Source organism: Macrobrachium nipponense, chromosome 5 (assembly GCF_015104395.2).
Source record: "Macrobrachium nipponense isolate FS-2020 chromosome 5, ASM1510439v2, whole genome shotgun sequence".
NCBI lineage: Eukaryota > Metazoa > Arthropoda > Malacostraca > Decapoda > Palaemonidae > Macrobrachium > Macrobrachium nipponense.
In genome coordinates, this window is record NC_061107.1 from 106,835,571 (window position 1) to 106,849,272 (window position 13,702).

The 13,702-nt window shown below is 47.7% G+C and overlaps 1 protein-coding gene across 1 annotated transcript in view; it reads left to right on the forward strand.

The window, feature by feature from the left end:
- Positions 1 to 340: 340 nt before the first annotated feature.
- Positions 341 to 13,702, forward strand: part of LOC135215571 (elongation factor Tu-like) — a gene marked incomplete in the record, with an annotated part of 110,209 nt that continues 96,847 nt past the window's right edge. Inside the window, 1 exon segment of the mRNA XM_064250429.1 lies at positions 341 to 551. Within this exon segment, the coding sequence (XP_064106499.1) occupies positions 465 to 551 (87 nt within the window).

A 13,702-nucleotide genomic window follows, 5' to 3' on the forward strand; every position in this document is an offset into this window, starting at 1 on the left:
ATATGAAGGTGTTAAATTCAAGCGAAATTGAAAAAATGAGAAATTTAAAGAAAATAAAAGAAAAACTAGGAATGATCACTATAAAAAGAAAAAAACTATGCTTATTGACATGTTAGAGGTGTGCAGCAGGAAAAATAGTAACTGTATTCACATTGTAAAGAAGTAATTGACAACCAAGAGCATTTCTTACTTTATTGTCGAGTATACAAAATATAAGGAACAAAAATAAAGAGGAACTAATTGCTAATATCGTAGTACATTTCAGATATTTTCTGAAGAAGAAATTAAAAATCGGACAGAATTTTTCAATATTGTATGATAGGTAGTACCATAGAGAAACTACGTTTATGTTTGAACAATACCAAAGGCAGAGTAGAATAAGTGAGTGAGGCGTGCCAGAGGTTAATTCTAACAAATACTACTACTACGATGGTCCTCCCGGTTTGTTTCATGTAAGACACATCATGAATACAATCAAATTCATCAAACAAGCTTTAGTTTCACCTGGACGAATTACTATCTTGCAACGAAGTTGTGACTTACTGCCAAGGGTGAGTTTATGCCAAGAAACTTCAGTGTTTCTTTACGTTAGTCCTTCAAATCTATGGTACTAGCTACTATAAATACTAGGCTAGGTCTGTTTGCTCCATGGGTAGTTTAGGTAGTAGGCTATACCTAGCTAGGGTAAACAACCGAGTGGACTGGCCAACTCACTGACTACCGTGTTTTTGGCCACCCTCCGAAAAAGTACTTTAACACGTCCTGACAGTGACCGGAGATGGTCATCAGTCATGAGTTGGTGTCCTTTCGAAGTAGGGTAAACAACACGGACGATCCACCATCATCACGCTGGCCGGGTCTTATTCAATCCATATTTAATTGGTGAAACAAGAATGCAATTACAACTCCAAGCATACCATTCAAAAGATAGAAGTTTCGTCAACATAATGTGATATATGAAAGCCCCATACGAACTAAAATAAGCATGTGACGCTCTTCGTAAAATAGTATGTTTTCATGGCAGTTTTGAAATCCAATATGGCAGCTACTGTGTGGATGGCAGGTTCTGATCAGTGACGGACACCATCTTTCCCAGCCTTCCCAGCACTCATTTGAACAATGTTAGCGTATATAGCCTATGTAACGTTTATTGATCTTACTTTTTATTCCCGGGGTCATGGTTTGAACTGAATTCATTTTTACCTTCTAATTGGTGGTTTTTGTCCTTACTGCCATCACAACTGAAACTCCACAGTGCTTATTTGATTGTTATTATACACATTTTGGTCTCAGTTCACTCCTCATTGCACTTTAAACAAGTTGCTGTTCCTGTGGCCTAAGCAGCGCGCGCCACAAAACACACCAGTTACGAACAGCAGACGATAAGAAAACTGCAAAGTTTTTATTCCCACCCCTAAATTGTTTACTTTACTCGTTATTTAGTTCAACTTTACTTTGTTATTTAAAAATGTTTAATTTAATTCATTATATTAATTATCCCTTTTGCCAACCAAATTACCCCGAAAAATTACAGATATTTCTAAAGTAGATACAATCCAATGTTTCTAACCTTGTCGTACATCTGGCTGCCGAAAACCATAGAGGAACGACTACGGATAAGTGGATATATGTTTTTTATTTTTTGCTTTTTTTTTTTGCTAGCACTTTTTCATTGAGTTAAGTCTATATGAATATTTTGATTTTCTTTAATAACTGTATGCCAGAAATAAATGTAACCTTTAATGTTTGCATGCTAGAATTGGCAAAATTATTGTTGCCACATTAGTTGGAGGCTTCACACATATGCCGATTCTTATTATTATAAACTGTTTCCATGATTTTCTTAGTTGTCATGCATAATGCAATAATGATAAAATTACTTTAATATTTATGTATATATACAGTGGCTACCTCTACCATATGAAAGGCTCAACTTATGAAAAAACTCGAGATACGAAAGCAAATACGAAAAATTTTACAGCTTACTACGAAAAGTTTTCAAGGTACGAAAGGTTGATGCTGTAAAGTCCTGAGATTCGCCCGGACCACCAGAGAACAATTTTAAAACTCCCGTGCCGCTAACTGAGTAAACTCGCCACCATCCTCCTGCTCTCCCATTGGTTCTGATGCTAGTCACCCCATAAGATCCTGCTCTCCCATGGTTCCTGATGCTAGTCACCCCATAAGATCCTGCTTCTTATTGGTCAGCATATACCCCTTGTGCTTTAAGTATTCTATTGGTAAAAAGATGCTGTAATTGAAAAAACTTATTCATGAAAATAACAATTTAATAAATGAAAAACATTAGGTAAAGATAGAATAAAGAATAGAAATGAATGGTTATTATAGTTTGGGTAGTTCAGTAGTTGAAGAGAGATAATGAAAATTTATGGCTTACTGTTTGTACTAGGAAAAGTGATTGCTTGGCGATTGTTCGATACTCGTAAGTGCTGGATGTAAACAGAAGTTTGGAAGCTTTTTTGTTGTTTGTTGGTTTATTATAGTTAATGGGTTACTTAATAGTTATTTGAAATGAGTACATGCAATACATTTAATAAAAAAAATTGTGAATCAGATATCATAAAATATAAAATAAATCAGACTGCTATCATAAGTATTTTTTAGAATTCTTCTTCTGTTTTAATATTACGTTACGTATATGTTTCATTATAGCTGTCAGTAACTCGGTATCTCCATTAGGTAAAGATAGAATAAAGAATAGAAATGAATGGTTATTATACTGTTTGGTAGTTTTCGTTTCATTAGTTGAAGAGGGATAACTAATGAAAAAATTATGGCTTACTGTGTCCTAGGAAAAGTGATTGCTTGGCGTTCGTTTGGTACTCGTAAGAGCGGAATGTAAACAATCGATTGGAAGGTTTTTTTTTGTTTGTTTGTGTATTATAGTTAATGATTAATTAATAATTATTTGAAATGAGTACATACTGATGATTTTATACCATTTTATGGCATATTCTAAGCTTTTAGCTTCTTAGGTTTAGATGTCAGAATCATAGACTAGGCTTATTGCTAAGGGACATATGCTAAAGTCCTAATATATGCAGTAAAAATGGGGTTGAACATTACATGCAGTTGAATATTACTCAAGTATGTACAGTATTTTGCCTTTTTGGAGTCATATTTCTTCCATCGGATCGGCATCGTAACCCTAGAACATGTGTTTTAGGCCTGGAAATATAATTTACTGGGGTGTTTTTGTAGGGCTTGGAACAGATTAGCCATTTTACATGTAAAATGTGGTCCAAGATACGAAGGGCGCCTCGGAACGGATTAATTTTGTATCTCGAGGTACTACTGTACTTCCAATACATAGCCTAATTTCACCAATTTCAATGTTTTGTGTATAGTCTTATACCCAGTTTGGAGGGTGAACACATACCGAATGGCAACAGAGAGAGAGAGAGAGAGAGAGAGAGAGAGAGAGAGGAGAGAGAGGAGAGAGAGAAAGGTGGAAGGCGAAGGAACGAACGAAAGGAAAGGGGTGGCGGTGGAGGGGTGGGGAGAGAGGGTAGGTGGAGTTTTTTACGCATGTTCGTATCCATTTCTCATAATTGAGTTTTTGTCTCTTGGTACAAGGACAATTGTCGTTATTCTTTACGATTAGTGATTCACGATACCCATAATAAATTACGGCACTGGGTGTAATGCACTATAGCAAAATCTCGTTCTGATACGAGTGTTCGTTACAGAGAAAGGTATTGCCCAAAAACGTGCTTGCACTGTCTCTGAAACCCATAGTAGGTATGCTGCTTAGTTGTCAATCAAGTTTTTTGTAATGTAAAGTATTTTTTACAAACTAGCTATTGAATAAATTTGTATTTTTCTCAATCAAAACATATGCCCCTCAATGCTAACTTCCTCTTTTAACGACTTCTGGTCATTGCAAATTCGGCCCCATATTTCTTATGGTTCAAAAACAGACAGAGGCCCAGGACCAAAAACTATTGCGTCACACTATGGCAATAATCCGGCAGTAAAACATCTTCATATATCCAAAAAGTAAATAATAAAGATATATATGCGCATTACGATTATAATAATTACATGAATAGCTGATAATCTGCATGAATAACGTAAACTGTTCTGCAAGAAAGTTGAGTAAAGCAATTATTTACAATAGGTATGAAAGTCAAGATGTCGTGACGTCATAATACAGGACTTAAAAGAACGTTCTAATTCCCAAAAATAATTAAATTTGAGTCAGAATCGAGTTACTTTTTCAATAACGAATATTTTCAAATTAATCATCATAAATATGTAAAATATTGATGTTTTACTATTTATTTAAAAAATTATCGAAGTGCACTCTTCGTCGTCGTCTTCTACCAAAACTGTTGTTTACTAAAAAAACGTACTGGTAAGGGACCGTGTTCCGATTGTTGTGATGAAAGTGCCCCAGCGTCTGTGGGTACAAGTGGTGTGCGGATTTATCACAGGAAATGGGAAGTATATTGACTCAAGCGACTCCATAAACATTGAGATGGCGTCAATCTTCTAAAATATTGAAGCGTAAGTAAAAATTTCGAAAGCGTTTTGGTGAGATTTAGACTGCTGTAGCTACCCTTTTCACTACCCTCTGTTTAAATCTTAAATTGTTCCGACACGGGATACAAAACTTTCAGTCCTTTTACAATAGGAAGGTAACTACGTAGCGGCAGCTGGATGGTCATAAGCTTTCGAACAAGGGAGTTCGGTAGTTAACTGCTTGTCCGACAGTGCATGCGCTGCGCGACTGGGAGGCGAAGAACCACTTTTGCTTTTGGCATTCTGGTGTGTAGACGTGCTCTTCATCGCTCTCTGCCCGCTTCATCGTCATGTGCTTTCTGGATATTTGTATTATCTCTTACTGATTGTGTGTGTGTAAAAGTGAACTGTAAGTACTCTTCATTTTTTCATATACATTTATTGTTTTGACAAGTGAAATGGACCAAGGATCGAAGGAATCTCCATGCCCTTCCATTACCCGGCGACTGTGCCCCGGGGTGGAGGGACTTAAATGTGGGATTTTTAGAAGGTTCCCTGAGATCGATCCTCGTGTCCTTTGTGCTCGGTGTCGAGGGCGGGAGTGCTCTCGCGCCGAGCCTAGTGTTGTATGTGTTAATTGGTAGGAGGTGCAGTGGGGCTTGTACAAGGGCAGGAAGAAGCGAAGACCTGCCAAGAAGTCGTCAGAAAGCTCTCCCGCGACTCCCTTGGTAACAGACACTTCGTCTTCTTTTTTGCCCCCCACTCAACTCCCGCGTATGGCACCTTACCCTTCGGGGGTTTATCCAGGTCCTTCTCTTCACCCAATCCGGCGAGCGTAGAAGAGGGCGCTTGGTACCCCAACGTACAGCTGTATTCGGGGTGGGGTCCCCCCCCCGCACGAGGGGGAACCCCTCATACTTACCCGACTCTTGCTTCCACAGGTGCTTCCGCCGTGAGGGATGACCTTGGTCAGGTGTGGGCGTCCTTGGGACTGTTGGGCGTGCCGAGTGTCCAGGGGCTGCTTCATCATCTGGCGGGGTCTGGTGCGGTCAGACATGGAACGGTGACCACAACTACTACCACCCTGTCTACTCCAGGGTACGCCGCCCCTCCTCACCTGGTTTGTTTGCTGCACGTGGTGTCTGTCTCGCCTACAGCTGCGGTGCAGGAGCCGATCGCCGTACCGAGGAGGGGCGTGCCGCCGCCGCCCGGGTTTGCCGTGCTGCCTCGACCAGACTTCTGCCGGTACCCAGGTTGTCGCTGGCTGCTGCCCCACCTCCTGTGTTACTTGTGCTGCCTGCCGTGCCTGCTGTACATGTGTCCGATGCTGTGCTGGCTGTTTCCTGCTGCTCCTGCTGTTCCTGCCGTTCCTGCTGTTCCCGCTGTGTCCGTACCTGCTGACGTCATCCCTGCTCACGGTGTTGCTGCCCCAGACGTTGGTCTGTCCGGACCCTGTTGCTTCGGCAACAGCAGCCCCGGCTACACCCTGGATGGTAGACCTCACGTCTGTCCTGAGGAAGCTGACGAAGAAGAAGAGGAAGAGGAGGGTGTCGTCGTCGTCTTCATTGTCTTCTGCAGCCGCCTCTTCCCCTTCGACTTCCAAGGCTACCCAGCCGCGGAAGAAGAAGAAGGCTGCCTCCTCCCCTCCTAAGAAGGCTCCTTCGGGAACTTCTAAGGGCCCGTCCCACTCCAGTGGGACGGGGGGTCCTTCCGCTGGTCCTCCTGCTTCTTCGGGAGCGGGGCCCGTCTCTCCTTCCGCAAGGAAGAAGAAGACGGGGACCAGAGGGGTACCGGCTAACACCGGTACTTCCTCGCCTGGTGCTAGGGGTTCTGCCGCTACACCAGGTTCCGTCTCGGCCTCTCGTTCGCGAGAGGTACCGAGTGTACGGCCGTGCAGCCAAGAACCAAACGCCAGAGCTCGCTTGGCGCCAGGTTCACGGCACGGAGCGGAAGGCTGGTGAGAGCCGCTCAGGCGACTCTCACCAGGCCAGCTCTCGCTCTCGTAGCGACCAGCCGGTTACCTGTGTTGACGTGACGGTCCCAGACCGGCCACAGGCTGAGGCTGGGAAGAGATCCCCCCGATCGCTGGCGCCAGTGGTTTGACGCGCCGTGAGGACACGCACCGGTCTCACTGCGACAGTGGTCTCTGCAGGTCTCCTGACGGCCGCTCCCATGGGGACCGGACGGTTAGGGCGACCAGCAGCAGTTCCTCTGACGCTCGAGATCGGGGCCGCTGTTCTCGGTCCAGCCGTTCTCCCCAGGGGAATGGCACGACCAGGCCTGCGGCTCGATCCCCACCGCGGGTTGGAAATCGCCTGCAGCCCTCCAAGCACACTGGTTCTGCCAGTGAGCGAGGGGGGAGCGGTCAGGTCTGCCTCTCCCGTGCCTTCAACTTCCTCGGGTTACACTGGGAAGGGCGAGACCCAGAGAGTGATCGTGAGGGGCGTTGCCCCACACGATCCTGTCACGACGCCGTACGTGCCAGGCACGGTCTTAGGATCGACCAGGTTGTACGCGCAAGTGACAGGAGGAGACTGAGAGGGGTCTGTCGCCGTTCCCCCTCTTGAAGTGGGAGGATCTCGGGAGCTGCTCTTGTTTTGAGGGACGTCTTATGAGGTATCTCAACGATTGGTTAGTCCTGGCGAGCTCCTGCTCAGCAGTTGCTGCAGGACAGGGATCGACTACTGGAGTTCTGCCGCGGTCTGGGGATCGTGGTGAACTTCGAGAAGTCCGATCTCAAACCCAAGCAGAGGATGAAGTGCCTGGGTATGCTGATCGACACGGTAGCAGGGCGAGTCTTCCCCACAGACTTGCGGTATCAAAAACAGATTCAGGGAGGCAGCCGACCGGTTCCTGTCTTGGCAGGAAACAGGCAGCTCAAGCAATGGCAATTGTCGTGATCGGCCACCTGTACGTCACTCGAGAAGTTAGTCCTTCATGGGGCGGTCCCTTCACCTGCAGTCTCTCCAGTGGAGACTAAAGGAGAGTTGGTCACAGGCAAGGGATCCACCATACTTTCCCCGTGTCCCTCACGCAGGAGGTAAGGCTGGACCTAGCCTGGTGGCTGGACGACAGGAACCTCTTAAGAGTAGTGCCTCTATGCATTCCCCCCCCACCCCACCCCTCCGGAGATGCTGCTGTTCTCAGATGCATCAAACTAGGGATGGGGCGCCACACCTGGAGGGAGTTGCTGACTGCAGGAGTGTGGGACCATCCCACAAGCACCTTCACATCAATGTCCTGGAACTCAAGGCAGTGTTCCTCGCTCTCCAAGAGTTCCAGGACCGCTTGATGGGACACTCAGTGGTGTTGATGTGCGACAACACCACGGTAGGTAGCGGCACGGTAGTGGCTTACGTCAACAAACAGGGGGGGGCCTAGTGTCTCTCCCGTTGCACCAGTTGACACGGCAGGTGCACGAGTGGGCCGCGGCTCACTCGATAGAGCTGTCAGCCCGCTACATTCCAGGCAAGAGGAATGTAGTAGCAGACATGCTCAGCCGTCGGGATCAGGTGATAGGGACGAGATGGTCTCTACACCAGGACGTGGCGGAAAGGCTCTTCGACCTGTGGGGGCGTCCAGTCGTGGATCTGTTCGCCACCCGGCACAACAGAAAACTGCAGGTTTTCTTTTCAGCTGTGCCAGACCCATGGGCAGCTGCAGAGGACGCTCTTCAACACTCGTGTACAACCTCTTCACCTATGCCTTTCCCCGTTCAGCCTGATTCGCAAGGTGATCAGCCGAGTGCTGGCCACCCGAATCTCAGGATGATCCTGGTGGCTTCCAAATGGCCCCAGGCCATTTGGTATCTGGACCTGCTGGCTCTGCTTGCAGAAGCACCGAGAGAGATTTACCCCATTGGCACACCTTCTCGCCCAGCCACACGTCTCTAACATCTTCACGGCTGGCTGTTATCCACATCTCTTGCGAACGAGAGGCTTTCTCCTAGCGCAGCAACAGAGATGGCTGGAAACGTCAGACAGTCCTCTGCAGCTGTGTACCAGGGGAAGTGGGCTGTCTTCTGTGGTTGGTGTCGTAGAACTGGGGTCTATCTCTCTCAGAGCCACTCTTCACCAGTAGCGGATTTCCACTCCGTTTTTTTCTTCGCCTGAGAAAAGCTCCTCTCAGTCCCACAGTCAAAGGATATAGAACTGCCCTGGCACTTGTCCTAAAGCTGAGGGGATTGGACATCTTGAACTCATTCGAGATCTCCTTGCTTATGAGGAGCTTCGAAAGGTCTTGCCCACCCAGGGAACTCAGGCCCCCTGAGTGGGACGTGACTCTAGTCCTTAGGAGTTTGACTCGAAGACCCTTCAAGCCACTCCGAGAATTGTCAGACAGGGATCTGACCCTCAAGACCCTCTTCTTGCTGGCCCTGGCATCGGCGTTCCCCTTCACCTGCTGCCGGAAGTGGGGGGGTGCCTGGCGAGCCATTGGGCAACATGGCAGCGCTATGGTGCCGAGAACTGGATAGTAGACATCCTTCAGGAGGGATATCTACTACCCTTCGCGAATCTCGGCCACCCCTAACCTCCAGCCCGGTCCATCTGCAAACATTCGTCCCGGGATCATCAAAGGACGTAGCTCTACGACAGGAGATCAAGACCATGCTGAACAAACGAGCTGTGGAGATCGTCACGGATCAATCACCGGGCTTCTACAGTCGCCTTTTCCTGGTGAAGTCTACGGGGGGCTGGCGCCCGGTGATAGATCTCTCTCCTTTGAACCGATTTGTTCACCAGACTCGGTTCAAGATGGAGACGACACGTTCCGTGCTGGACTCCATCAGGGAGAACGATTTCATGCTTTCAGTAGATTTGAAGGATGCGTATTTCCAGATACCCATCCATCAATCCTCCAGAAAGTAGCTACCCGCCCTTCATCCTTCGAAGGGGACGGTGTTTTTTGGGTTCACGGTGTACCAATTAGGGCACTTTGCTTCGATCGGTCTCTCAACCACCCCACAGGTGTTCACGCGAGTGTTCACGCTGGTGTCGGCTTGGGCCCACTCGGTAGGGATACTTCTCTTGAGGTATCTCGACAATTGGTTAGTCCTGGTGAGCTCTCGCTTGCAGTTGCTGCAGGACAGAGATCGACTCCTCGAATTATGCCTCGATCTGGGAATCGTTGTGAATTACGAGAAGTCAGAGCTCGAACCCAGCAAGAGAAGTAACCGGGGTATGCTGATTCGGCTACAGTAGCAGGGCGAGTCTTCCCCGCAGATTCGTGGATCAGCAGGTTCAGGGAGGCAGTAAGATAGTTCCTGTCTCTACAGGAGCAACCAGCTCAGCTGTGGCAAGTCGTGATTGGCCACCTGTCGTCTCTCGAGAAGCTAGTCCCTCACGGGCGTCTTCACCTGGGGTCTCTTCAGTGGAGACTAAAGGAGTGTTGGTCACAGGCAAGGGACCCTCCCTTCTTCCCCGTGTCCCTCACAAGGAGGTGAGGCAGGAACTAGCCTGGTGGCTAGACGACAGGAACCTCGTAAGAGGAGTGCCTCTTCGCACTCCCCCCCCCCAGAGATGCTGCTCTTTTCGGACGCATCGGCCGAGGGATGGGGCGCACACCTGGAGGAGTTGCTGACTGCAGGTGTGTGGGACCATCGCGACAAGCACCTTCACATCAACGTCCTGGAGCTCAAGGCAGCGTTCCTCGTTCTCCAAGAGTTCCGGGACTGTCTGGTGGGACACTCAGTGGTGTTGATGTGCGACAACACCACAGTAGTGGCATACGTCAACAAGCAGGGGGGCCTACTGTCCCTCCCGCTGCACCAGTTGACGTTGCAGGTGCACAAGTGGGCCGTGGCAAATGCAATAGAGTTGTCGGCCCGCTATATTCCAGGCAAGAGGAATGTGGTAGCCGACAAGCTCAGTCGTCGGGATCAGGTGAGAGGAACCATATGGTCCCTTCATCCAGACGTGGCGGAAAGGCTCTTCAACCTGTGGGGGCGCCCAGTCGTAGATCTGTTCGCCACCCGGCACAACAGAAAACTCCAGGTTTTCTACTCGATTGTGCCTGATCCATGGGCAGCCGCAGAGGACGCTCTTCAGCATCCGTGGGACAACCTCTTCGTCTACGCCTTTCCCCCCGTTCTGTCTGATTCGCAAAGTGATCAGCAGGGCGCTGATCACTGCGAACCTTCGGATGATCCTGGTGGCGCCCAAACGACCCAAGCCGTTTGGTATCCGAACCTGCTGCCTCTGCTTGCTGGAGTGCCGAGAGAGATTCCCCCCGGCACAACCTCCTGAGCCAGCCACACGTAGAGCGGTACCACCGGTTCGTCGAGTCCCTGTGTCTTCACAGCTGGCTTCTATCCACCATCTCTTGTGAGCGATAGGCTTTTCTCGCAGCGCAGCGACAGAGATGGCCAGATACCTCAGACAGTCCTCTGCGGCTGTCTACCAGGGGAAGTGGTCCGTCTTCTGTGGTTGGTGTTGTGGACGGGGTCTCTCTCCTCTCAGAGCCTCTCTTCAGCAGGTAGCGGATTTCCTCGTCTTCCTTCGGAGAGAGATTCTCCTCTCCGTCTCTGCAGTTAAGGGCTACAGAGCCGCCCTGGCCTTAGTCCTTAAACTGCGAGGTGTGGATATCTCCTCTTCTTTCGAGATCTCCCTCATGATGAATTGCTTCGAGAGGTCTTGCCCACCCAGGGAACTCAGGCCCCCGGGATGGGATGTGACTCTCATTTTTAGGAGTTTGACTCGCAGACCCTTCGAGCCACTCCGAGAGTCGTCAGACAGGGATCTGACCCTCAAGACCTTCTTCTTGCTGGCCCTGGCATCGGCGAAGAGAGTAGGCGAACTTCATGGTCTTTCCTTCAACGTCAAGCATTCCAGGGGATGGGGATCCGTGACGCTCGATTTCGTCCCGAACTTCGTAGCGAAGACTCAGAATCCTTCGGTCCCTGACGACCGGTTCGAGTCCTTCACGATCCCCTCCCTGAAGGATTTCACCAATAATGATACAGATGAGATGCTGCTTTGTCCTGTGAGGGCGCTACGGCGCTATCTGAAGAGAACTCAGCACCTCAGGCCTGAGTGTCGACGCCTCTTCGTTAGCACCGGGGTTACCAAGAAAGAAGTTTCCAAGAACACTTTCTTTCTGGCTGCGTGAGGTGATCAGGAGGGCGTACAAGACAGCTGGCAGTGACGACACCCGTACCCTTCGTCTGAGAGCCCGCGAAGTCAGAGGTATTGGTCCAACCCTTGCGTTCCGCAAGAACTTCTCCCTGGCGCAGGTTCTGAAGGCAGGGGTTTGAGCCAACGAGACCACCTTCACTTCTTTCTACCTTCGGGATATCACCCACAGGTCCTTGGACACATTTTCCTTGGGACCGTGTGACTGGCTTCAAAACAAGTTGTGTAGTCTACCCAGCACCCGAGCGGACAGAACAGCATCGCATCCTGTGTGACTGGCTTCTCTTCGTCCTTCATTCTTTTCCTCTACCTGTGGGCAGAGGGCCGCAGTCGTCACTACGCTAAACAGGAGGCCGATGCAGGTAAGCTACACAACCGAGCCCCATTCTATCCCTTTCAGTAGGGATATAAGTGTTTATCCACCACTCCCCAACAAGGGGGGGAGTGGAAGCCAACAAGAGACAAACCCATAACTTTACCTTGGCTCTTGAAGTAGGAACTAGTTCTTGCTTTTTGCTATTTATAAGAGGTACGCTTGCCTCACTCTTATAATTTGGTCCAGAAGTCTGACCACTGATCCTGCGGTGCACACCCCGATCAGCTGGGCAGAGGCTAGGATCCCTCCCTCTGCTCTTACGACCAGGGAGGGAATCCAAGGTAGGACGAACACCAGTCTGTTCATAAGACTCAGATTCCACCCACTAATAAGTGAGTCTTCCTATTGTTAAAGGACCGAAGGTTTGTATTTCGTATTCAGAACAAAAATCAAACAATTTGCTCGAAAAGTTGTATTTTTCCTAACTATACAAAACCTGAGGCCCTTCTTTACATATAGTCCCACCTCATGCCACCCCTCACTCTGCGTTTCTAGGCCTCAAGCAAAGTGACTCCTCGCCTCCGCAGTTGAGTGTACCGCTAACTGCCGGACAAGTCGTTAACTACCGAACCCCCTTGTTCGAAAGCTTACGACCGGTTCAGCTGCCGCTAAGTACCTTTCCTATTGTTAAAGGACCCTCAGGTTTTTGTATAGTTGGAAAAATACAATTTTCGACAAATTGGTTATATTAACATACAATGGACCCCCGTAGTCATTGTTCTCCTGATTCGCAGACTCAGAATCGCACGAACATTTTCCGATTTCTCTCTGGAACGTATCCCTGCATTATTCGTGGAAAATTCGCCTATTCGTGGTATTTTTCTATGAGAAATATCCACAATTCCTGGTTTTTTTTTTTATCATTTTCCTCATAAAAGCATTTTTTTGTGATAAAACTATTAATAAACCAGGTATAAAGATTTTTAGTGGGTTTTTCTTGAGTTTTAACTACCCAAGAAGGAGGGTTTTAGTTTTAAGCTTTTTATAGGGGTTTCAATTATTCGCAGGTTGTCTACTATTCAGGGGGCGGGGGCCGTCCGGTACGCATCCCCTGCGAATACGGGGGGACCACTGTATATATCTTAAAGCAATATCCTGAAATTGACTTCTCCTGATAAAACATATCGGCTCATTACTCGCCAGTTGTAATAGCAGATAGAAAGCAATTACTATTAGAAAAATAGAGAAGACTATGTACAAGTTAAATGCAGCTGATGCAGCAATATCTTTTAATAATACTTGTTTGAAAGAGGGTCTCCTTCCAATATTAGTAGTATTATTATTATTAGCTGGAAGAAGACGTTAATTTATACAGGTTTTATTGGAAAACACTACGTCAATGGCAATTTGACTGCGATTGTAATTTTAGTACAGAAGTTTTCTCTATTCCCTCAGTATTAACTGGACCTTTTCTTGTCTGATACTCAAATTGGCTATTAAAATGCCAAATGGGGGATTCATGTCAAAAATGTGGCATTTGTCAAATTTGGATGCATATAAAAAACAAAATGCAGTACAATTGGATCTTAACTCTAATTGACAGAAGATACCATATGACTCGTTCTGGATTCCTCTTGCTTAGGGGTGTCTACTTCTCTCTCTTCTTGCTACATTTCATCTTTAAACCCAGAAGGACATTGTCAGGCAGGTGTTGTGGGTCTAAAGTTCTTGTGGAAGTCCTACAGTATTTATAGTCTCTTGCACAGTATGG